Raw genomic sequence first — 23,190 nt, forward strand, 5'->3', positions numbered from 1 at the left:
CCATTCACACACACTTTCACACACTGATGGCGGGAGCTGCCATGCAAAGTGCTAACCATCAGGAGCAAGGGTGAAGTGTCTTGCCCAAGGACACAACGGACGTGACTAGGATGGTAGAAGGTGGGGATTGAACCCCAGTAACCAGCAACCCTCCGATTGCTGGCACGGCCACTCTACCAACTTCGCCACGCCGCCCCGTTTAAAGGGTATCAATGATATTTTACTTTTAGTAAAAGGAAGTTCCATATTGATAAGTCAGCAAAGTACAGCAATAATAGTTCCAGCTTGTTGTGACGTTTTCCTTCTCTACTGAACGCATACTTGTCATTCAGTACATAAAAAAAACAACTCTGTGAGGTGAAGTTTTCAGAAACAGGTGCAGGGCACTTTAGGGAACTGGGGTGCAAGCAGGCATCCAGAATGACCTCTTTAGCTGTGTTGTATGGACTGCATTGCACAATTTACGTCCGTCTAAATCTCCACTTCCACGCCGACTGCCACACCTTTTTGTCTTGACTATTTCGTAACTTGAACAGTGATGCCAAACAGAACAGTAGCGTCCATACAGGAAATTCTGACACAAATGCAGGTACTGCATTTTTAAAGGGGAACTGCACTTTTTAGGGGGAATTTTGCATATCGTTATGAAAGACATGACGATGGATGGTTTTGGGTTTTGTACATGATATACGTATACATTATATGTAATGTAGTAACGGGCACATTTATAATAACATTTAATATGTACGTATTTTGATCATTTTAAGCAAACGCAACCCATTAATTTCAAAAAACGCATCACGTTTGCTTTTTTTAACAACATTACTGCAGGCTTCATGAGCCAAAAAACATCCCTTACTGTGAAATGCTGTTTTTAGGATGCCAACTGATGAGATGTTCACATATTCTCATTTAAATTATAATGACTCAAAATACTCGGGAAGAAAAGGGTGGTGAAACAAAGCATAGTTTTGTATTGTTCTTGCCATTTCCAGGTCTAAATTGGCTGTCAAAGTGTACCAACTTGTCGGAATTTGTCTTCGTTCTTCTACTATCCAGGTGACAGGCATGATTTATGATCTACAATAAAGTTTGACAAGCAAGGAAACAAGGAAGCAACTGATCATTCGATCATGTCAACGTTGGCACTCGTGATCACGGCGCCGCTATAAATAGTTTGTGTGCGTTAGCACTTATAATAACAATATCAGTAATACTTATCAATTCACAAAATGTAAATGGAGCATTGCTGGCGCTTTTCGGATGATTTTCTAGTGTGTTTTATGGGCGGAACAGAGGCCCTTCCATTAGCTCCGCTGATTGTGAAAGATAGGTAAAATTCCAAAAAAATGTGCAATTCCCCTTTAAACAACTTCCCAAATCGTTTTGCACTCAGCCTCAACGTCTGCTTCAGACTTTTTACAATTAGCTACTCGCACAAGCTGCTGTGATCTCAAGGACTCTGCCGGCTGGATCCCGGCGCTGCTAGACAGAATTGCTGGAGCAAAGTATGGAATTGGACTGCTCGTATCAAAGGCTTATGTCGAACATTTTAGACGCAAGCTGATATAATCTAATACATATTTGTTGATATCGGACTGACATTAATATCAGACCGGGGCACTCGAGTAGTTTTAGACATGAAGAAGGGGTAGGATTAAATAAACACAGTTTTTCCTACTCCTTTTTGGAATTTGCATTACCATTACCATCATTTTATATTTGAAAAAATGTAACCGATTTGATGACTTTGACCTTTTTGCTAGTTTTCCATGATTGGAAAGTTGATCAGCCATTGTCCAGCTTATCCCATCTGCATTAAAACCTTGTCAACATATTTGCCATTGTTTGCAATTATTATTTCATTTTGAGACGCAAGTATGCCCAACTAAAGAGTGCATTATTACAGAGCCAACTTAGAAGTTACACAATTTCACTATTGTTCAGCAATATTGTTTGGCAATATAAAAGCTTTTCTAAACGAAAGCAATTTAAGCACATACCTGAAAGATTTCATCTTTGTGGGATTCAAAGGAATGGAGCTTCAGTTTGAGGTTCCTTAGATCCCACAGTGCAACGGTCTGAGGAACAAAACAAGATTTTCATTACAAACACATTACTGGTAGATTTTAATGTGAAAAGAGTCCCGCATTCTTCAATTGCTTAGTATAATAACTCTGTGGGGTCCTCAGCCTCCTAAGCTAAAACAAAATAACAAAAAAACAACGCATATGTTATTGCAAAAGTTGTTGAATGACAACACAACTAAAAACGAGTCAGCACCAGGAAAAGGTTGGCACGAAAACCGAGCATGCCATAGCGGAATCTTAAAGGAGACCTATTTTGAAACTTATATATAGTTACAACGTTGGATACTTGAGTTAAACAATGCCAAAGCATAAAAATTAAGCTACAGTTATTGATTATTTTAGTAATCCAATTATCTATTGATTATTTTGTTCAATGAAACAGACTTTATAATTTTAAAAGAAATAGTGGTCAAATGGTCTACATGGAAAGATAGAGGTATCACTAAACCTCACTATATTATTCATGTAAACTCTTTTATACCGTTCAATTAATTAGTTGATCAACATAATATACCCAGAAATCCTTTTTTAAACATGATCAATTTAAAACACGCTTTAAAGATGCATATCCTCTGAAAATATGACTTTTAATAGCCATGAACTTGAATATACATGTTTTAATCAGGATACAATTAAAATGTTAATAAAATATTTTATGGAATAATAAATGAACTTAATATTAGGAATGCAAATGATGCATGTGTTCGGAAATGGATGATCAACTTAAACATTTTAGAAAGAGACATTTGGAAAAATGCTAATAAGGCCTTTAGAATCATTAAAAACGGTAAATGGTTATACTTTTGTAGCGCTTTTCTACCTTTTTAAGGAACTCAAAGCGCTTTGACCCTATTTACACATTCACACACACATTAAAATAAGCTAAGTCATTTAAGATATTGAATAGATTGTATTTTACATCCTTACAGCTGTTTAAAATGTGTGCAGTAGATAGCAAGGTATGTATGAGGTGTCGGGCAACTCTTGTTCATTTATTGTGGGAATGTCAGAGAATAAAATAGTTATGGTTTAAAACAACAAAAGAAGCAATACATTCCTAAATATAAACATCCCAACGACACTGCAAACTTGTATTTTTGGTGATCTGCATCAATTTAGTAATGTGTCATTAAAGAATAAAAATCAATTTCTTTCAATATGCATAATAACAAAAACGGTAATATTAAAAAAAATGGATAGATGTTGATAGTCCAACTCATACTGACTGGTATACACAAGCTATGGAGATGATATATCAGTAGAAAAAAACTGCATTTAGTTTAGATAATAATAATAATAATATTGGAACATGGGATCCATTATGTACATTTGTTTTAACTATTAAATGAACCTAAAATATGACTTTTTTTAATCCTTGTGGTAAATATTGGTCAAAATGTTTTGTCAAGTTTATGACATGCGATGTGATGTGACATTATTGTCCTTTTGTTTTTCTTTTTTTGATAAATCTATGTGATGACAATGTAAATAGGAAATTTTTAATCATAATGTGATTTTTATTTGTAATAAATTTGCACACTTTAAAAAAAAATTACACATACCGTATTTTTCGGGCTATAAATCGCAGTTTTTTTCATACTTTGGCCGGGGGTGCGACTTATACTCAGGAGCGACTTATGTGTGAAATGATTAACACATTACCGTAAAATATCAAATAATATTATTTAGCTCATTCACGTAAGAGACTAGATGTATAAGATTTCATCGGATTTAGCGATTAGGAGTGACAGATTGTTTGGTAAACGTATAGCATGTTCTATATGTTATAGTTATTTGAATGACTCTTACCATAATATGTTACATTAACATACCAGGCACGTTCTCAGTTGGTTATTTATGCGTCATATAACGTACACTTATTCAGCCTGTTGTTCACTATTCTTTATTTATTTTAAATTGCCTTTCAAATGTCTATTCTTGGTGTTGGGTTTGATCAAACAAATTTTCCCCAAAAATGCGATTTATACTCCAGTGCGACTTATATATGTTTTTTTCCTTCTTTATTATGCATTTTCGGCTGGTGCTACTTATACTCCGGAGCGACTTATACTCCGAAAAATACGGTAGTAATTATGGGGTATTTGTTTGTAGAATTTTGAGGACAAAAAATTATTTATTCCATTTTGGAAAAAGACTAACATAAAATGTGGAAAAAGTGAAGCGCTGTGAATACTTTCCGGATGCACTTTATATGGGTTTCTACTCTTTTTTTATTGTTATATCGGAAACTGTGTATTCTATTGCACTGTATATGTCTGATGTTGGTGGTGTCTAACTTAAGTTCTTATGGACTTGTTCTATATACTGTACCATCAACATTCTAGGTGCTGCAGATGGAAATTAGCCTTTGGCTACAATTTGACACATTTACATTTTATATGTTCAATAATGTGCATTGTCCCATGTAACATACATATGAGAAATACAACAAATGAATTCATATCAGGAGTTTCAGTATACATCTGTAAACAAGCTTATTTGCGTGTCTGGTGAGACAGGCGGAAGTTAAGTTGGAGAAAACGCGGTCGTTAATAAATCAGTTTCTGTGCGGCACGGTATCAAATGCATCACAGACCGTACCGGTCCCTACAGGTGGTTGAGGACAACTGGTCAAATGAGTGCGTCTGTTGGCGCAAGAGAAAGAGAGCGGCTGCTGTTGATATGACAAATAACAGAGTTGGTTTTGGCATGGTTTGTACGGCAGAAAATGACCACTTTTGCTAGATAGAAGTTTTTCTGCTAATGTTTTTTGGTGTGGTTAAGGCCGACGAACAGTTTTGCTCAATAAAGTGGTCAATAGACCTCCTCTCCACTTTAAAGCTTCTTGACAGAAGTTACAATACTTGAACAGTGTCAACAAACATATTTTTATCTGTTGTGGCCGCTTGTTGCATTGCAAAATAGTAGAGAGTAAATTGATATGTGTTTATTTTGTTTAGAGTTTTGGTTGTATTTTATTTTGTGCGTGGCATAGATTAGCTGTGCGCAGAGGATGCCCGAGCAGGGCATAATTGCACAGACACCATAGAGCAGTGGTACCCAACCACCGGGCCGCGGCCCGGTACCGGTCCGTGGATCGATTGGTTCCGGGCCGCACAAGAAATAAAAAAATAAAATAAATAAAAACTATTTTAATTTTTTATTTTATTAAACCAACGTAAAAAACACAAGATACACTTACAATTAGTGCACCAACCCAAAAAACCTTCCTCCCCCATTTACACTCATTCGCACAAAAGGGTTGTTTCTTTCTGTTATTAATATTTCTAGTTCCTACATTATATATCGATATACTGTATTTTTCGGAGTATAAGTCGCACCGGCCGAAAATGCATAATAAAGAAGGGAAAAACATATATAAGTCGAACTGGAGTATAAGTCGCATTTTTTGGGGAAATTTATTTGATCAAACCCAACACCAAGAATAGACATTTGAAAGGCAATTTAAAATAAATAAAGAATAGTGAACAACAGGCTGAATAAGTGTATGTTATTGACGCATAAATAACCAACTGAAAACGTGCCTGGTATGTTAACGTAACATATTATGGTAAGAGTCATTCAAATTACTATAATATATAGAACATGCTATACGTTTACCAAACAATCTGTCCTGGGAATTCCAAGAAGATCCAGTGCAAGCCAGATGTTTGTTAGTGTTGGGGTGCCCACTTTTTCAGCGTTGCTACGCAACATTATGTATAAGTTTATGTGTAGGTTATCTGAGTCTGAAAATGACATAATCTCTGTGTTAACGAACTCTGGCCGCAGTTCTGTTAAGTACTCATCTGGACTGTGGAATCATTGGTACACATGTTTGTATGTCAGAAACTGACATTTGGGTTTTATGTTTTTATTATTTTTATGTTTTATTGTTTTGTTTTTAATGTATGTTTTATTGTTTTGTTTTTTAATGTATTGTATTCTGTTTTTATATGTTTAAATGGATCTTAAGGTCTGCAATAAAGATTGATGATGATGATGTCACTCCTGATCGCCGAATCTGATAAAATCTTATACGTCTAGTCTCTTACGTGAATGAGCTAAATAATGTTATTTTGATATTTTGCGGTAATGTGTTAATAATTTCACACAGAAGTCGCTCCTGAGTATAAGTCGCACCCCCTGCCAAACTATGAAAAAAACTGCGACTTATAGTCCGGAAAATAAGGTAGATCAATACAGTCTGCAGGGATACAGTCCGTAAGCACACATGATTGTATTTTTTTATGACAAAAAAAAATAAAAAATATAAATACCATACCCCCCCGGTCCGTGGGACACATTTTCAAGCGTTGTGACCGGTCCGCAGTTACAAAAAGGTTGGGGACCACTGCCATAGAGGGAACATTGACTGCCAGCCAAGCTCCTCCCCCTCTGCTGAGCCTCCTTGTTTTCTCTTCTCATAGTCTCCCTCCTGCTCTGATGTCTATGAAATAAATACTTTCTGGTTTATTTGTTCACCTGTCGGCCTGGCTCCTCCCCCTCTGCCCTGCCTCCCTGTTTTCTCTTCTCATAGTCTCCCGCCTGCTCTGATGTCTATGAAATAAATATTTTCGTGTTTATTTGTTCACATATTACACAGGACTGTTTTGTCATCACAGTCCAGTATATAACTGAATTAGCTGCTAAACTCCGGCAACAAAAATGGTGCCATTGTGACATTATTTTCATCAAATCATGGCCGGCGCACAATAAGCTCGACATGCAACATGTAGTAAGATATATTATGGTAAATGCAGCCTTTTTTGATGTGGCATCATGCAACACACAAGGTGTACCCAATGTTATGACCAGTGAATATATATAATGTTTATAAATTGTTTCCAAAAAAAGCTGTAATGTTTTTCTTCAAGATATATATTTAAAAGTTTAATATTTTCAAAAAATAAACTAATACTTTTGGGGAACGGGTTCAATTGTAATTTAAAGGGAACGCCTTCAAACACAAACCATTTGCAGACAGACTCATAAAGTGGGTTATAAATCTGACTGTGGATCAAAATGTACACCCAAAGCATATCCGATATATAGTAGCTAGACCACAAGTAAGTGTGTTTATTGCAGATTGGAATCTTTGTATGTCCCCTTTAAAGTACCAGTAGAATGGAAAAACAAGTTGTCTTTATATTAAAGCTATATATATCTGATTTATGACACCGAAAGACTTATAAAGTTTGCGAATGAATAGATATGATCAAAATAGTATCAATCTCATGGAGATTCCCGAGCCATTTTGAGAGATAATGAGGAAGCCAGTCAAGTGATCGCGTGACGTAAAAGGCAAGAACCGCAGATCCCTTCCCCCCCAAAAACAATGCAAATCATGCAGACTTTGTGAGAGCCAACAACAATTACTTTGGGAAAAAATTATGATCCAGAATCTTATATTGTTGATCTTGAGTATAAGAAAGATGATCTACAAGTTTTAGAAGTTTTGCTAAACAAATCCAGCTTTAATGAAACACTAAGCATCATGCAGCAGTATTGCTAAGTGATAAACAAAAAATACAAACTACAAACATAATAAAACAATAGCTTACTGTACAATGTCTGCTCTTATTGCGATGACCACTAATATGATGCCCATATCGTCCCGTTTAGCTGAATAATTAACCATGATCCACACGAAGGGTTAACAAGGAAAAGTCTCCCTGCAGAAATCGTCTTCAGTTGAGCGATGATACAACAGAGATGCAATGATACGGGAGCAGGACATCGCTGCCGGCTTACAGTACAAGCAGCAGAGGGCTACTTAGCTGTCTGTATCATTGCGCCGCTAAAAAATTGTTTGTCTGCCTTAGCTTATAATAACAACACCTCTAATATTTGGTTAATATTCAGGTCACGATATGTATAGAGAGTATTGTTGGCAGGTTTTGGATGGTTATTTGGAGGGTTTTGTGGGCTAAATAGAGAGCCCCCATTGACTACAATGTTGGCAAACATTTTATGTATTTACGACTTAGAATGCATTTAAAAAAGAAAAACATAGAAATTGTGAATGATAGACAGCACATCTTTGTTTAATTTTTGCGTGTTTCCAGTATGACTAATCTGCGCTATATAAATCTAATCCATTATTATTATATTAGGAGAAATATAATCTTTCAGAAAAATATAACTTAAAACATTTGTGCACGTACAACACTTAAGACCTTCAGTATATCAGTATGTGGAATTAAATTATGTAATGGATTAAGCAAAGCAATCAAACAATGTACTAATATGATCCACTTCAAGAAACTCTTCAAACTTAAAGTGTTTACAAAGTACAAAGAAGAACCATGATAAACATTCTGAATTTATTTCATCCATCCATTCATTCATTCATTCATTCTCAAAATAATCTTACTCATCTCATCATATGAAATATAACTTACTTCACCAATTATTATTTATTTATTTTTATTGTGATTACTTATGGAGTATATTGTGAATAAATTGAGAACAGGAAGTGAACAAAAGTTTTAGCAACTGTTATGTAAAAGAAAAGGGGTAGGATTAAATAAGCTCTGCTTCTTCCTACTCCTTATCGAACATGTTGAAAAGAGAAACTGGAATTTGTGATGTATCATGTTGTATGCTTGCATGTTCGAAATAAACTCAAACTCAACTCAACTCAATTATTATTATTGTACTATTATTATACTATGGTCAGAGTGCAGAAGCGGTACTCCAGTACGTCAATCTCCCCAAATAGTCGAAGGTATTCAGAGCGGAATATTCAAAAGGGATGACAGAATTTGTGGCATTTTGTGATGTTTAAACAGTGTTATTACCTTATTTTTCGGACTATAAGTCACAGTTTTTTTCATAGTTTGACTTATGTGTGAAATTATTAACACATTACCGTAAAATATCAAATAATGTTATTTAGCTCATTCACGTAAGAGACTAGACGTATAAGATTTCATCAGATTTAGCGATTAGGAGTGACAGACTGTTTGGTAAACGTATAGCATGTTCTATATGTTATAGTTACCGTATTTGAATGACTCTTACCATAATATGTTACGTTAACATACCAGGCACGTTCTCAGTTGGTTATTTATGCGTCATATAACGTACACTTATTCAGCCTGTTGTTCACTATTCTTTATTTATTTTAAATTGCCTTACAAATGTCTATTCTTGGTGTTGGGTTTTATCAAATAAAGAATGTAGTAAGATAAGATGGTTTCTCACAGTTTGTGCAGAACCCCAGCTCCCTTAAAACTGGCGACATCTGTGGCATTGTGTGATAAAACTCCACATTTCAGAGTGGCCTTTTATTGTAGGCAGTCTAAGGCGCACCTGTGTAATAATCATGCTGTTCAATCAGCATCTTGATATGCCACACCTGTGAGGTGGGATGGATTATATTGGCAAAAAAATAAATGCTCACCAACACAGATTTAGACAGATTTGTGAACAATATTTAAGAGGAATAGGTGTTTTGTGTATAAAGTAAACGTTTTAGATCTTTGAGCTCAACTCATGAAAAATAGGAGCAAAAACAAAAATGTTGTGTTCATATTTTTCTTCAGTGTAAGTTTGATTGGATATGGATACAATGAAACACAATTAAGCATAAAAAGTCAACTTCTTTTTCCACTCTACTGGTACATTAAGAGTGTTGTGGTTGAATATTGCCTGTAAAATAGAAGAGAGAACTGAAGCAATAATGTATGAAAGAATGGTGTTTAAGTCTTCCGCAACAATGTGAGGTAACAATAAAAAGAATCTATCAAATCATGAGATGTACTTAGTTTTGCAAACACTGCTTCTGCATTTTAGTTGTATTGTTTTTAATAAACACAGAATTAAAGCAACATTATTTTATTTACCTTGTCAGCAGAACCAGTAGCCAGAATGAACTCGCTGTAAGGGTTAAAGCTCAAACAGTTGACCTCTGCAGTGTGTGCATCTACTGCGTGGCTGGCTTTGGAAATGTTGTTGGACCGAGTGTCCCATCTGGGGATGATGCAGAAAAAAGTCATTAATTTACTAGTTTAAAAAGATTTGTAACAGCTACTTACATCATGAGTTTCTGGTCATCAGCCACAGAACCAAAAAGAGATTCATGAAGCAAATGCCAGGAGACATCCTCTACAACTGCTGTGTGGCCAGTGAAGATGGTCTTGGCATCCACCAACTTCCTTTCCTTTGGGCCAGAACCAATGTCCCACAGACAAATGGTCTTAAAACACAGAGTGGGAAGCACATTGATTACATGAACATTGTCCAAATTCAACCGGTCTTATTTCCCCCGTTTTTTTGCAGTTTGAATGATTTGAGCAACTCTGCAAACTTTTTGAGGGATTGACAACTTCAGTACTATTCAGGGAGGAACTGAGATTTGTAGACTAAACCAGGGTTGGATAGACTCGAGGACCACAATTTGTACTGAAATTTGGCCATGTTGGCAAACTACTTTTGTCAACATTTGTTGTTGCTTTGCATTACTGCATGTGTTAAATGTTGTCCTAAGACAGTCTATGTCAAATAGGGTGCTGTGCGATGCCAAGGTGGGGTGACATGCTTTTTTTGCCATACCAGAATATGATGAAACGCATGGAGTACTTGGCTTTACCGTAAACATGGTGAGAGACGAAGAAAGACCGGTGTGTTGATTCCTTTAACGTTAATAAGCTTACAAAGTTATGCAGAGGTATGATTATAACAATTTTATAGACAAATTACTAGGGCTGCGAATCTCCCACGATTCGATTCAATATCGATTCTTGGGGTCATGATTCGATTATAAATTGATTTTTTCGATACAAAAACGATATTTTTCCGATTCAAAACGATTCTCTATTCATTCAATACATAGGATTTCAGCAGGATCTACCCCAGTCTGCTGACATGCAAGCAGAGTAGTAGATTTTTGTAAAAAGCTTTTATAATTGTAAGGGACAATGTTTTATCAACTGATTGCAATAAAGTACATTTATTTTAACTATTAAATTAACCAAAAATATGACTTATTTTATCTTTGTGAAAATATTGGACACAGTGTGTTGTCAAGCTTATAAAATGTGATGCAAGTGTAAGCCACTGTGACACTATTGTTCATTTTTATTATTATTTTTTTTTTATAAATGTCTAATTATAATGTCAATGAGGGATTTTTAATCACTGCTATGTTGAAATTGTGGGGGGTTTACAAAATAAGGCATTTAGAATGAACATTGGGGTGGCATGAATCAGTTGGTGCCAGCAACTTCAGGGTTCCTTGTTCGATACCAGCTTCCACCATCCGAGTCACTGCCGTTGTGTCCTTATACCCACTTGTACAGCGCTTTGAGTCACTATAGAAAAATGCTGTCCACAATTCACTAAGAAAGGATTTTGTAATAAGTTTTTGGCAAAAAAAACGCAATTAGGTTCTATCATAGCACTGGTAGTATTAACGGTAGTATCCAGACCAAAAAAAAAAGTAGCTATCGCTGCCCCATTTTAGTGCTAAATGAATGCAGACACAGAAACCTGTAACAAGTGCTTGGCGGCGATACTGTACATGTAACGTCTTGTAATCTAATGGAGCTTCCTAACAAAAGCGCAGTTTGATGCTCTTTTTAAAAAATGTATTGCCGACTTTATACATTTATGGATAACTTTTTTCACAAGTCATTTGTGCTGGATACATTTTTTTGTTTTTTTGTTGACATCACTTACATGGTCATCAGAGGCACTGAGAAGATTGCCACTAAGGTTGGGATTCCAGGACAGGCCATAACCTTCTTTTTGGTGGCCTTTTAGCCTCAAGTCTGGGCTACATTCTCCACTGGGATCTGAAATATATTATTGCATTATTGGCAATTTAATAAACTATGATTATTATTTTATAATATGGTATATACAGTATATTTAATGAACAGTGGAAATGCGCTCGCACGCACACACACACCTGGCTTAGATGGGTGTTTGGTGTAGTCAAAAACCAGTACATCACAAGTAGGGGTCTTTGTAGCAATGATGCAAGGACTTTGGGGCATATAACGGGCTCGGTTCACTTCTCCCTCATGATTGATCTTGATCTCAATCTCTATTTTGCCACTCACTGAACCAAACCCACCAAACTCTGAAAAAAAGAAAAGAAAATAAATAATGAAAAAAAACAAAACAGCATAACACGTTACTTTACAAAACACACACTATCAGGTATAGGTGCAAAAAAGTGTAGGTTGCATTTAGCTTGAGACTTGTGTTGTGATTTGCAATTATTTTTAAGGGTTTCACTTTCCATTAACACAAACCCCAGATTAAGCCAAATAAATTTGAAAAAAGAACTTAGATTTTGTGCACTTGTCGATAACATTAATGAAATGACCTCTGACCCACTTACACTACACTTACACTTTAAATACATTTTCTTTTGACGTGCTTGAGAAAAGGTCAGTTAAGAGTCTGTGCTAAACAAATTAAATCAGACATTGATGTCAATTAAACGCCAGTACGTGTTACACTACCAATTGGATCTGTCACAAATTCATCACATCCCGTTTATTTCTTAAATTATGTTTAACTTCCCAAACCGTGAGCTTGAAAGGTTTGCAGAATAAAAACAGTATAGTATTTTTAGTAAGTGGTTGAAGAATGATATTTGTTCCGTTTGAAATATTTAACACTTAGTGGCTGGACAGGACATGTTAAAAAATAAATACAAATTAAACACCTAACCATTCAAACACTGCTAAGTTTGTTACATAAGTGTTTTGTTTTATGAAAGTAATTATGACATATACGGCTCCCTCACTGTGTCTTCTTTTGTAAAATTAATTTATTCAAAAACATTCTTGCAGTTGTATAGACGTATAGCATACTGTATGTGTTTTTATACAAGCGTCGCGTAGCAGTCACCATAGAAGCATAAATGCAAGACTGCTGCTCCCTGTACTGGGGGTTCACAAACACCGATAACAGTTCCTTTTGTTACATGACGGAGAAGTAGGCCGAAGGAGACACCTTTTTAGTCCGGTCCACAAGGTAAATGCTGTCCAATATTATCATATTATTTCATAGAAGTACTGTAGTTGTTTGTAGTACATTCTATTGTATTGATTTCCAAACAATATTTCTTATCTAGAAGTTTGTATTTCTTTTAAAAAAACATCTTACATGTTAAAATGGTGGTGTTTTTGGGTGGGCCAAGCACGGATTTAATTGATTTCAAATAATTTCTATGGGCAGGGCTAGTTTGAGGCAAGAGTATTTTGAATCACGGGCTTGGTAATCCAAACAATTGAGCTTGTAAATTGAGGTACCACTGTATATACATATTCTAAATTGTGTATGTATTAACACTTACACATTCAATATTAATTGAAGTGGTGTTTGACATTTGGACAAACTTGTTAGCATTAACATACAGACTGTTAATACACTAATACACATTTTTTTTATGTGAGTCAAGCATGTGCCTGCAAAAGAACACGTTTACCTACCCGGTAGTTTCTGGTTGTTTGCTCATTAAATATGCATGGTGCTTTTTGCTCATCTACTTCAGCAACCATGTCGTGCTCTTGTAGAATGCCAGCTCTACAGCTCTATTTGACTGTGCACCATGTTCTCTATCTTTTCCAGTTAAAAATGATCCCAAACTTTTGATGTTGCTTTCCTTTCGGCACTTTCTTCTCTTTCTACCCTCTTTGCTGTTTTTTTTCTTTGAGTCGTTTCTCTCCATTGCAACTCTCAACTGTTTGCCACCGTACAGATCACGGAAGTCACACCACTGCTCTCATGTGCACTCTTGCAGCAGCCATGCATAACTTATTTTAAGTTTCAAGCACTGCGTTCCATTCAGATTTGATCCAAGTTGTATTAACTCATTAAAAGATTAATTGACGCAACACAATATAATTTGAAGCTCTTTTCTTATCAAATTAATTGTTGCAGTTCCAAGCTGTCCTGCGGCACATTTACTCATGAAAAGCTTGACAGCCAGCTTACAGCTAAATGTCCTTCAATAAGCACACAAGGGTTTGTCTTTCCTTGTATTTTAGTGAATTTACAAAATGTAAACATGGTAGGCTAAAGGCTACAAGGAGCTAGCAGCTATAGCTCCAAGCTAGACGTAAGTGTCCCTAATTGAAAAATATAGCAGTCTAAAACCTCACATTTGTCAATACAAACAAATGTAAAATAATTACAGTTGATACAAATTCAGATACAGATACACATTCTCCAAGGCAGAAGCATATTAATAAGTATCCAGTAAAAAATATGTCCAAACACCACTTTAATTAATATTAAATGTGTATGTGTTAATGTTAATGGTGATCTAAATCTATTTTTAGTGGTCCAAATCTATTTGTGGCGTTAAACATGCATAGGAAACACTGATGTTTTTCAAGCACTTTTTGTGTTGCTTCGGAAAAAGTATAGGTCCCAAGGATCTTAAATGTGTGTTTTTCACTGCTCTAGAGAAGGACTTGGTTAAATCCTTCAAATCCACAGATTTGGATTCATCCTTCTCTTTATCCTTACACAGTCTCCCCAGATAAACACACGCTTAGCATCCCTGGGACTCATACTTTTTCTGATGTGACCCCAAAAGTGCTATACAAATCAGTATTGGTTTACCTACATTTGTGGTGGACTGCCACAAATAAATTTGGAGCACCAAAAATAGATCTAAGGGCATTAGGGAGGAGGGAAATGCTAAATTGAATAAAAGGGGCAAATGTCAATGTAAAGATAAAAGCAAAATTACGAGATAGATGGACAAATTCAATTTAAAAAGGTACACATTTTCAAATAAGTATGTTCCATACCATGCCAACATTTTCTGTTTTGGTTTTGTACTAATACTACCTCTGAGAAACCTTCAGCATAGCTGAATGTCCATCAACATACCTGCTGTAAGACAAAGAACAGTGTTAACTCCAGAAGGACATTTGTGTAGAACTTATGTGTGAATGCTGAATAGCTGAAAGCAAACTGATATTCATCATGGAAAATGTAGAATGAGGGCTAAAGTGATAATTTTCGGTATATTGAAAATTGTCATCTTGAATGTATTGATGCTGGAATAGGCGGAGGAATGTGGGGAAACAATACACATCAATGGGAAATGTTGGACAGAAAAAATTTGGAATTACAGGAAACTTAATTTTTGGAATGCGGTAAATAAACTCAAATAAAATCTTCATTGAACTTACTAAACTATGATCAGGTGTTTTAGTGGAGGTTGTATTTATATGAACAAAACTCAATGAAGCATATTACTGTTATAAAAGCAAGACTGTGACATGATCTCATCAATTATATAATATTGACATAATATTATAGTCTTTGTTTAATTTACTTGTATTATTATCATCATCATCATCATCATTATTATTATTATTATCATCATTATGTCCTCATCAATAATGTCATGGGATAGGATGCACATGTTCTAGTCTTTATTCAATTTGCTTGTATTTGTCTTCAGATTAAGTGACAGGTGTACTAACCTCCTTTTTCACTGTCATAATGCGAGGCATCAAACTGGGCATCATCGTTGGGCACTTGGACACTGGCAATGACGAGGTGATTCTGCTCATCTGATGTGTGGGTTCCCAGAACCAGTCTATGAACTGCATGATCCTTCCCCTCTGGCCTGAGGTCCACAACACACACACATTTATACATATACATATACATATATATATTGATTTTCAAAATGTGCACATTTTTAAAAGATGACCCAAAAAATAAATAACTGTTTTCCTCCATTACAGCAGATGTTTTCTTTCTGTGGTCAGCTATTAAAATTACAAATGACATCTGATAACATGTCAATAACACCATAAATAAAATTAAAACATCCGACTTTCGTATACATTGTTCCTCAAAATAATGTGTCACAACATGTCGAGAAAAATCAAACTGATGTGGCAACCTTGAAGTTTTAAAAGTATTTGTTTCTACAATGTGCCGTGGGCCAATAAAAAGCAAGTCATTAGCCACACACCTCATATCAACTCTGTTTAATATCAACTGTGTGAGCAACCACAACTTGTTAACTATTTAGCTTATTAGCTTACTTTGTCGCAAGCGAACGTTGGCAATTAAAGAGGAGTGATGCTGCAGCTGGAACTTATCGATGTGTTAAAAACAATTTTTTGTAAATGTTTGTTTAAAATAAGATTAAGCATTCGTGGACATAGGTCAGAGTACCGTAAGCGTTTGCGGACGTAGGCTGTACTCTCTCTGAATAAATCGTATACACACAGGAAATAAGCAGACCAATCGTAGCCTTTATGTGGTGCTTCAGCATGAGGTTACATTTCTTTAAAAGTGCTCATCATACTAGGCAAGACCTTTTGCAGCGTAAAATGGTGCCTCAACATAATCCAGATTTCAGAGACTGAACTCAAAATTGAAACCGTTGAAATGCAACAAAATGCGAACCTGGAGAGTGGCAGGGCATAAAGGCATAGTCAAGTTTCAAAATGCATACAAAATACGAAAACGACAATTAATTTGTGGTAATGGAGGTGTGGCCAGAGGTGTGGTCAGGGGACATGACCCGTGGCAGTGTCAAGATGATGCCATCATATACTTTGCATAATTGGCTGTATTTTTTTTAATGGGAAACAATCTTGTACATACAGTTAAAGACAAATCAGTGTTGTTCTACATATATTTTTCTTATTTCATTACATAAGAACAATAGTCCGGAATTAAAATTAAATAAGGATTATTTCATACCAGGAATAATTGTTTTTATCATACAGACGAAAATTATAACGGAAACAATAACATTGACAACAAACTGTCGATTATTCATTTAAACAGCAGAAGTTTGTATGCAAACTAAAACAACGTTAAGCATTTTTTGGAACAAGTTAAGTTAAATCTCAGAAACATATATAGATATATATACTAAAAAAAGGAATGGATTTTGACCTGCAAGGATATGAAGTAAATTATATCAACAGAACAAGAATTGAGGAGGAGTAGCTGCGTACGTGATGAAGAACTTACACTACAAAGTTGTAAAAAATACACCATTAGCTATCTATAAGATCTTAGAATGTCTAACCATTGAAATATGTCATGAAAAAAACAAGAACATATTAATCGGTTGTATATATAAATCAGCTAAATCATACATTGATACGTTTGAGAACTGGATTAGGGCAACTTTTACTGAAATCAGTCAAACAATAACTTTCTTATGTGGAGACTTCAACATTAACCTCGTGAACCCAAACAAACAAAAGTCCATAGATGACTTTATAGACACAATGTATAGCCTAGGTTTTTATCCTAAAATCACAAGGCCAAGCAGAATCTTAGGACACAGCGCCACACTTATTGATAATAATTTTACTAATGATTTTGATAATACCACAAGTGGTCTGCTAATATCTGACATCAGTGATCATCTGCCAGTTTTCATCATCTATGACGGAAACTACAAGAGGAACATTGATGACAAAAACACATTTTGAGGAATATGCCCAGTTTGACAGCTTTCAAGAACGATCTGAGAGATCAAAGTTGGGACAATGTACCTGTGTACAGTGAAAATGATGTATATGATGCATGTGGCATTTTCTTCAATAATTTCACGATGCTTTATGAAAAACACTGTAAATGGGTTATACTTGTATAGCGCTTTTCTACCTTCAAGGTACTCAAAGCGCTTTAAAACTATTTCCACATTCACACACACTTTCACACACTGATGGCATGAGCTGCCATGCAAGGCCCTAACCACGACCCATCAGGAGCAAGGGTGAAGTGTCTTGCTCAAGGACACAACGGACGTGACGAAGTTGGTAGTAGGTGGGGATCGAACCAGGAACCCTCAGGTTGCTGGCACGGCCACTCTCCCAACTACACCACGCCGTCCCCAACTTAATGCTGTTAATGTTGATCGATGATAGTGTACAAGCAGAAGGGATCTGGGTTCAAATCAAATAATCTGTGTGTGTTAAAATTTGACCAATCATATCAAAGAGGAACTGCACTTTTTTGAATTTTGCTTATGATTCACAATTCTTATAAGAGACAAGAACACATGTCTTTTTTTAATGCATTCTAACTCGTAAATAAAAGTTTTCTTACACTGGAGCCAATGAGAGCTATGACATAATTGTGTCTATTTCGACCATAAAACCCAATAAATAACCGTCCAAAAAAGCACCAACAATACTGAATTAACTTACATTTTGTGACCTGAATATTAACCAAGTATTAGCAATAATGTTGTTATAAGTGCTAACGTTACGGAACTAATTTTACAAAGAGGTAACTTTCTTATGCTGCTACAGTATATTGACATCATGAGCTGGTAAACTGCTTTCTCTCCTCGGAGCTTGTGAAAGTTTATTCTAGATTATAAATCCTGCCTCTCACCTGGATAGTAAAATGATGTGGAAATGAACTGAGACGTTGGTACATTTTTGACAGCCAACTCAGACCCAGCAATGGTGAAAAAGACCCGAAAAGACGCGTCGTCCCACCTCCCTTTTTTTTGGGGAGGATTAGGAGTTATTCTTTATCTAAACTTATATACATTTAAACATTCTATCAGTCGGCATCCCAGTAAGAGCAGACATTGTAACAGATATTTTATTACGTTTGTCGGCTGTCATGATGTCTGCAGCGTGTTGTAATCAGTATTGTTGTTGAAGGAAAACGTGAACCTTGTGATGTGTTTGTGAAATTAATAGTGCAGTTCCTTTTTAGATGCATTTGGTACTCCGGCTTCCTCCCACCCCCAAATACATGCATGGGGATAGGTTGATTGGCAAGACTGAATTGGCCCTAGTGTGTGAATGTGAGTGTGAATGTTGTCTGTCTGTCTGTGTTGGCCCTGTGATGAGGTGGCGACTTGTCCAGGGTGTACCCCGCTTTCCGCCCAAATGCAGCTGAGATAGGCTCTTGAACGCATCATAATTATCCCCTCAATTCCCCCCCCAAAATGGATTAACTCGCTGGAATATAAAGACAATATAATATACATCCATAAACCTGGATGCATATGCAAAAGTGCAATATATTTATCTGTACAGTAATCTATTTATTTATATCTGCACCTTATTTCTTTTTTATCCTGCACTACCATGAGCTAATGCAACAAAATTCCGTCCTTATCTGTACTGTAAAGTTCAAATTTGAATGACAATAAAAAGGAAGTCTAAGTCTAGTCTAAGTCCAGCACCCACCGCGACCCCGAAAGGGACAAGCGGTAGAAAATGGATAGATGGTTTACAATCCAATTTTTGAGTGCATAAATAAAATGGATGGTTTACAATTCAATTTTTGAGTGCATAAATACCTGGTGACGTCTGGAAGCCACTGTACAGTCAGACTGGGCCACTCCAGGGCATGAGTCATCACCAGGTCGTACAGGAAAGGCGTATTTTTCTTCCAAATCTTGTATTCTTCATTGATGACTCTTTCCTCCACAGCATCATCATACACTGCAGCATGATACCGTGGCAAAGCTTGTGTTAGCATGAACTACGGTGGCCTACAGGGTGTAACGTAACAAGCAAATGAAGTGACCAGTAGAAATCCAAGTACTGTGTGGTGACCTGATAGTTAAGAGAGGTTCACTACATCGCTTCAAGAGGACTACCATGCTTGTTACTTTAATAAATACCATCCCTTTATACAGTTATCAGATATTTCCCTTCCGTCCACTGATATATTAAGCAACATTTTATCATGTGTTGCTGACAGAGGTAGCATGCGATGCTAACGCCCATGTAACGGCCGGGAAGCGTGCTACTATGTAGTGCACGATGAACACATTTTCAAACTACACACTAAATAAACCTACCTTCTTTATCGGCCATTTTCCACTTCTATCTGAGTAGATGGGTGTTTACCATTTATTTAGCCCTGTGGTATGTTATTAATGGGGCTGGATTGTATTCCCTCGCTGCGAGTACACACTTCCTATTCAGCGGGGAAACTGCCCACAGTAGCTACTGCGCACGCGCGAGAGCGCGGAAAAGGAAAAGGTCAGCTTTGCGCGACAACTGCGCAGACACAAGTCTCGCGAGAGTGGGCGATAACGCACATTTTGCTATAAACCCATCCAGGGCCAGTATTCAATGCAATTGATGCTGATGAAGCTGAATTACATCACACAATTTTAAATGAAATCCAAAGAACAATACAGTACTATATATATGTTATATCTTATTTTGCTGAAAATTATTTTTGATATCCATCCATCCATTGTCTACCGCTTGTCCCTTTCGGGGTCGCGGGGTGTGCTGGAGCCTATCTCAGTTGCATTCGGGCGGAAGGCGGGGATACACCCTGGATATCGTTAAATAAAATCAATGAAATACAGACACTTTTTACCTAAATTAATTAATGATCAGCTGATGACACAGTATTTAAATACAACAATATAAGACAACGTAACAGTAAAAACTAAATAATACAATTATTTACTTTTATTTCATAAAACTAAATAAATAGTGTATAAATAGGCTCCAGTACCGAAAGGGACAAGCGGTAGAAAATGAATGGATGGATAAATAGTGTAAAATCATCATCATCATCATCATCATCATCGGCAGTCACTCGTAGTCGAGTATGACTGTCCTCAGAATGGATGGGTTCCCATTCGGGAGGACGCCTGTGCGTGACGTCTTTTAGCGTGGGGAGACTGATGCGCCTGCAGCCACCACGCGGTCCTTGGCAGAGAGGGGCCTTGATCCAGTGGCATGGATCCATGACGACTGGAGACCACCCTCTGTTGCAGCCTTCATCCGCCTTCAGGGCCGTTGTGACATGCAGTGTCATCCTCCGCCACTTCCACCAAAGACCTCAACGGTTTGAGGTCTTTGAAATGCTATTTAACCCTGGGTATGACTCAAAACTGCAACCGGTGATGAGGCTTCAGTTCAGGAGTTCTGGAGTTTTGGGGAAGGTGGAGTTACCCCTCAGTCATCATTGCTCCCAGGTCCACTCTGACCCGGGGTGGTAGTACCTGTCAGGGTGTAAAATAAAGTGTAAACATTAGGCGGTTGTTTAAGCCCACAACCACTAGGAGGCGACATAGTCAGAATAGCTCTAACCGCGTTCAAGTCCATCGAGATGCGCACTGTTTACACTTTCAATGACTAATGGCATTTGGAGGGTTCAACTTGATTAGCAACTTTTACAATCAGACCCTATTAATATTACATTATTAATTATTCATGTATATTGTTAACACTATTCAATCTCTAAATAAGCGACATATGTAAAGTTACAAATGTTAAAGTTAGTGATATATGCGAATGACACGACTGCGTTTTGTTCAAAGGAGAACACAAAGAAGCTAATACAAAAAATAACAGAAGAAATGAACAAATTTAAAATATGGTTTGACAAATACAAAATATCTTTGAATCTCAGTAAAACTAAAATAATGCTATTTGGTTACAGTAGAAGAGAAAGTTAAACACAAATACAAATAGACGGATGAGATATTAAAAGGGTGAATGAAAGAAATGTTTTGGGTGTTGTAATAAATGATAAAATGAACTAAACATCTAATATAAAAAATTACAACATAAGGTGGCAAGAAATATTTCAATAATGAATAAAGCAAAACTTGTTCTGGACCAAAAGTTACTTCATATTTTCCACTGCTCGCTCGTGTAAGGATATCAAAAATACACTTCATTTACTAACCGTGTTAGAAAAAAGATCAGTCGGAATAATACATAATGTTGGATTTAGAGAACATACAAACACGTTATTCATCCCCACCTTCTACCATCCTAGTCACGTCCGTTGTGTCCTTGGGCAAGACACTTCACCCTTGCTCCTGATGGCTGCTGGTTAGCGCCTTGCATGGCAGCTCCCGCCATCAGTGTGTGAATGTGTGTGTGAATGGGTGAATGTGGAAATACTGTCAAAGCGCTTTGAGTACCTTGAAGGTAGAAAAGCGCTATACAAGTATAACCCATTTATCATTATCATTTATCATTGACTCCAATATACGGAAACTCAATAACTTGGTGTACTTGCAAACAGCTAAAATTATGCACAACGCAAACTATGACCTGCTACCCAAGAATGTACAATAATTCTTCTCAGCAAAAGAGGAGAAATATAACCTGAGAGGAAAATGTAATTTAAAACATTTCTATGCACACACAACACTTAAGACCTTTAGTGTATCAGTGTGTGGAATACAATTTTGGAATGGATCAAGCAGAGATGTCAAACAATGTCCAGTTCAAGAGGCTGTTCCAACTACAAGTGTTTACAAAGTACAAGAAGAAGAATATTGATAAACATCTTGAACTTTGTTGGAAATTAGATATTATTAATCTCATTATGTGAAACATGACTGTGTTAACTATTAAGATAATTGTTGTATTTAATTAACGTAATTTGTGTTACAATTATGAGAACAGAAAGTAATGTACAAACGTGTAAGTAATTCAATTTTATTTGTAAAGCGCTTTTCACAGATAAAATCACAAAGCGCTGTACAAAACATAGGTAGAGTAAAACAACAATTCAATTTAAAACAACAGGGGCAACATCATAAAAAGGATACAAAGTGGAATAAAAATTATAGTTAAAAGTGGACACGTGTTAGTAATTTCTATCAATTGGAAAAGGGGTAGGATTAAATAAGTTTAGCTTCTTTTTACGTTTTTTTCGAACATGTAAAGAGAAATGAGAATATGTAGATTATTATTATTTGTATCTGTACACATGTTCGAAATAATTTAAACCATGACCATTACAATGGATTATAAATGGGGCCTAAAAGAACAATTAAGAGTGGCGCTCAAGGGTGGAAAAAGAGTAAAGTAGAGATGAAAAAGGGAGCTCGGGATAAAGTAAACATTAAGTTTTTGCTAATTGCAATGTAGTAAATATCACTGTACGTTTGTGAGACAGAACATATAAGCCTTGTTGATAAAGCTTGGCCTTGTTTGTTTCCTTCCCCTATATAACCTGTACTGTTTATGATAAAGCAAATAATAGGGGTGTAACTTTTTAGCAAAAGAAAATCAATCAGTGTGATGGTGAAATTCTAAATACTGGACACTGCAGGTAAAGTTTCCTATATTCCTGTTATTTATTGTAAGGGAATTTGGTATAAATGAATCATGGATACAAA

The 23,190-nt window shown here is 36.2% G+C and overlaps 1 protein-coding gene across 2 annotated transcripts in view; it reads right to left on the reverse strand.

Annotated features, from left to right (window-relative positions):
* LOC133636258 (histone-binding protein RBBP7) overlaps positions 1–20,041 on the reverse strand; it is a 31,858-nt gene extending 11,817 nt beyond the window's left edge. The window contains exons 1-8 of one of the 2 annotated variants that reach the window (XM_062030103.1): positions 19,885–20,041; positions 19,378–19,522; positions 15,557–15,702; positions 12,007–12,180; positions 11,775–11,890; positions 10,133–10,293; positions 9,941–10,067; positions 2,004–2,081 (exon numbers count right to left, since the gene is read on the reverse strand). In XM_062030103.1, the coding sequence (XP_061886087.1) occupies positions 2,004–2,081; positions 9,941–10,067; positions 10,133–10,293; positions 11,775–11,890; positions 12,007–12,180; positions 15,557–15,702; positions 19,378–19,522; positions 19,885–19,900 (963 nt within the window). In that variant the 5' untranslated portion in view covers positions 19,901–20,041. Of the gene's footprint in view, positions 1–2,003; positions 2,082–9,940; positions 10,068–10,132; positions 10,294–11,774; positions 11,891–12,006; positions 12,184–15,556; positions 15,703–19,377; positions 19,523–19,884 lie in introns of both variants that reach the window. The other variant, XM_062030096.1, reaches the window with a different exon arrangement.
* Between the last annotated feature and the right edge of the window lie 3,149 nt (positions 20,042–23,190).

The sequence above is a fragment of the Entelurus aequoreus genome, linkage group LG02 (genome assembly GCF_033978785.1).
Source record: "Entelurus aequoreus isolate RoL-2023_Sb linkage group LG02, RoL_Eaeq_v1.1, whole genome shotgun sequence".
Lineage (NCBI taxonomy): Eukaryota > Metazoa > Chordata > Actinopteri > Syngnathiformes > Syngnathidae > Entelurus > Entelurus aequoreus.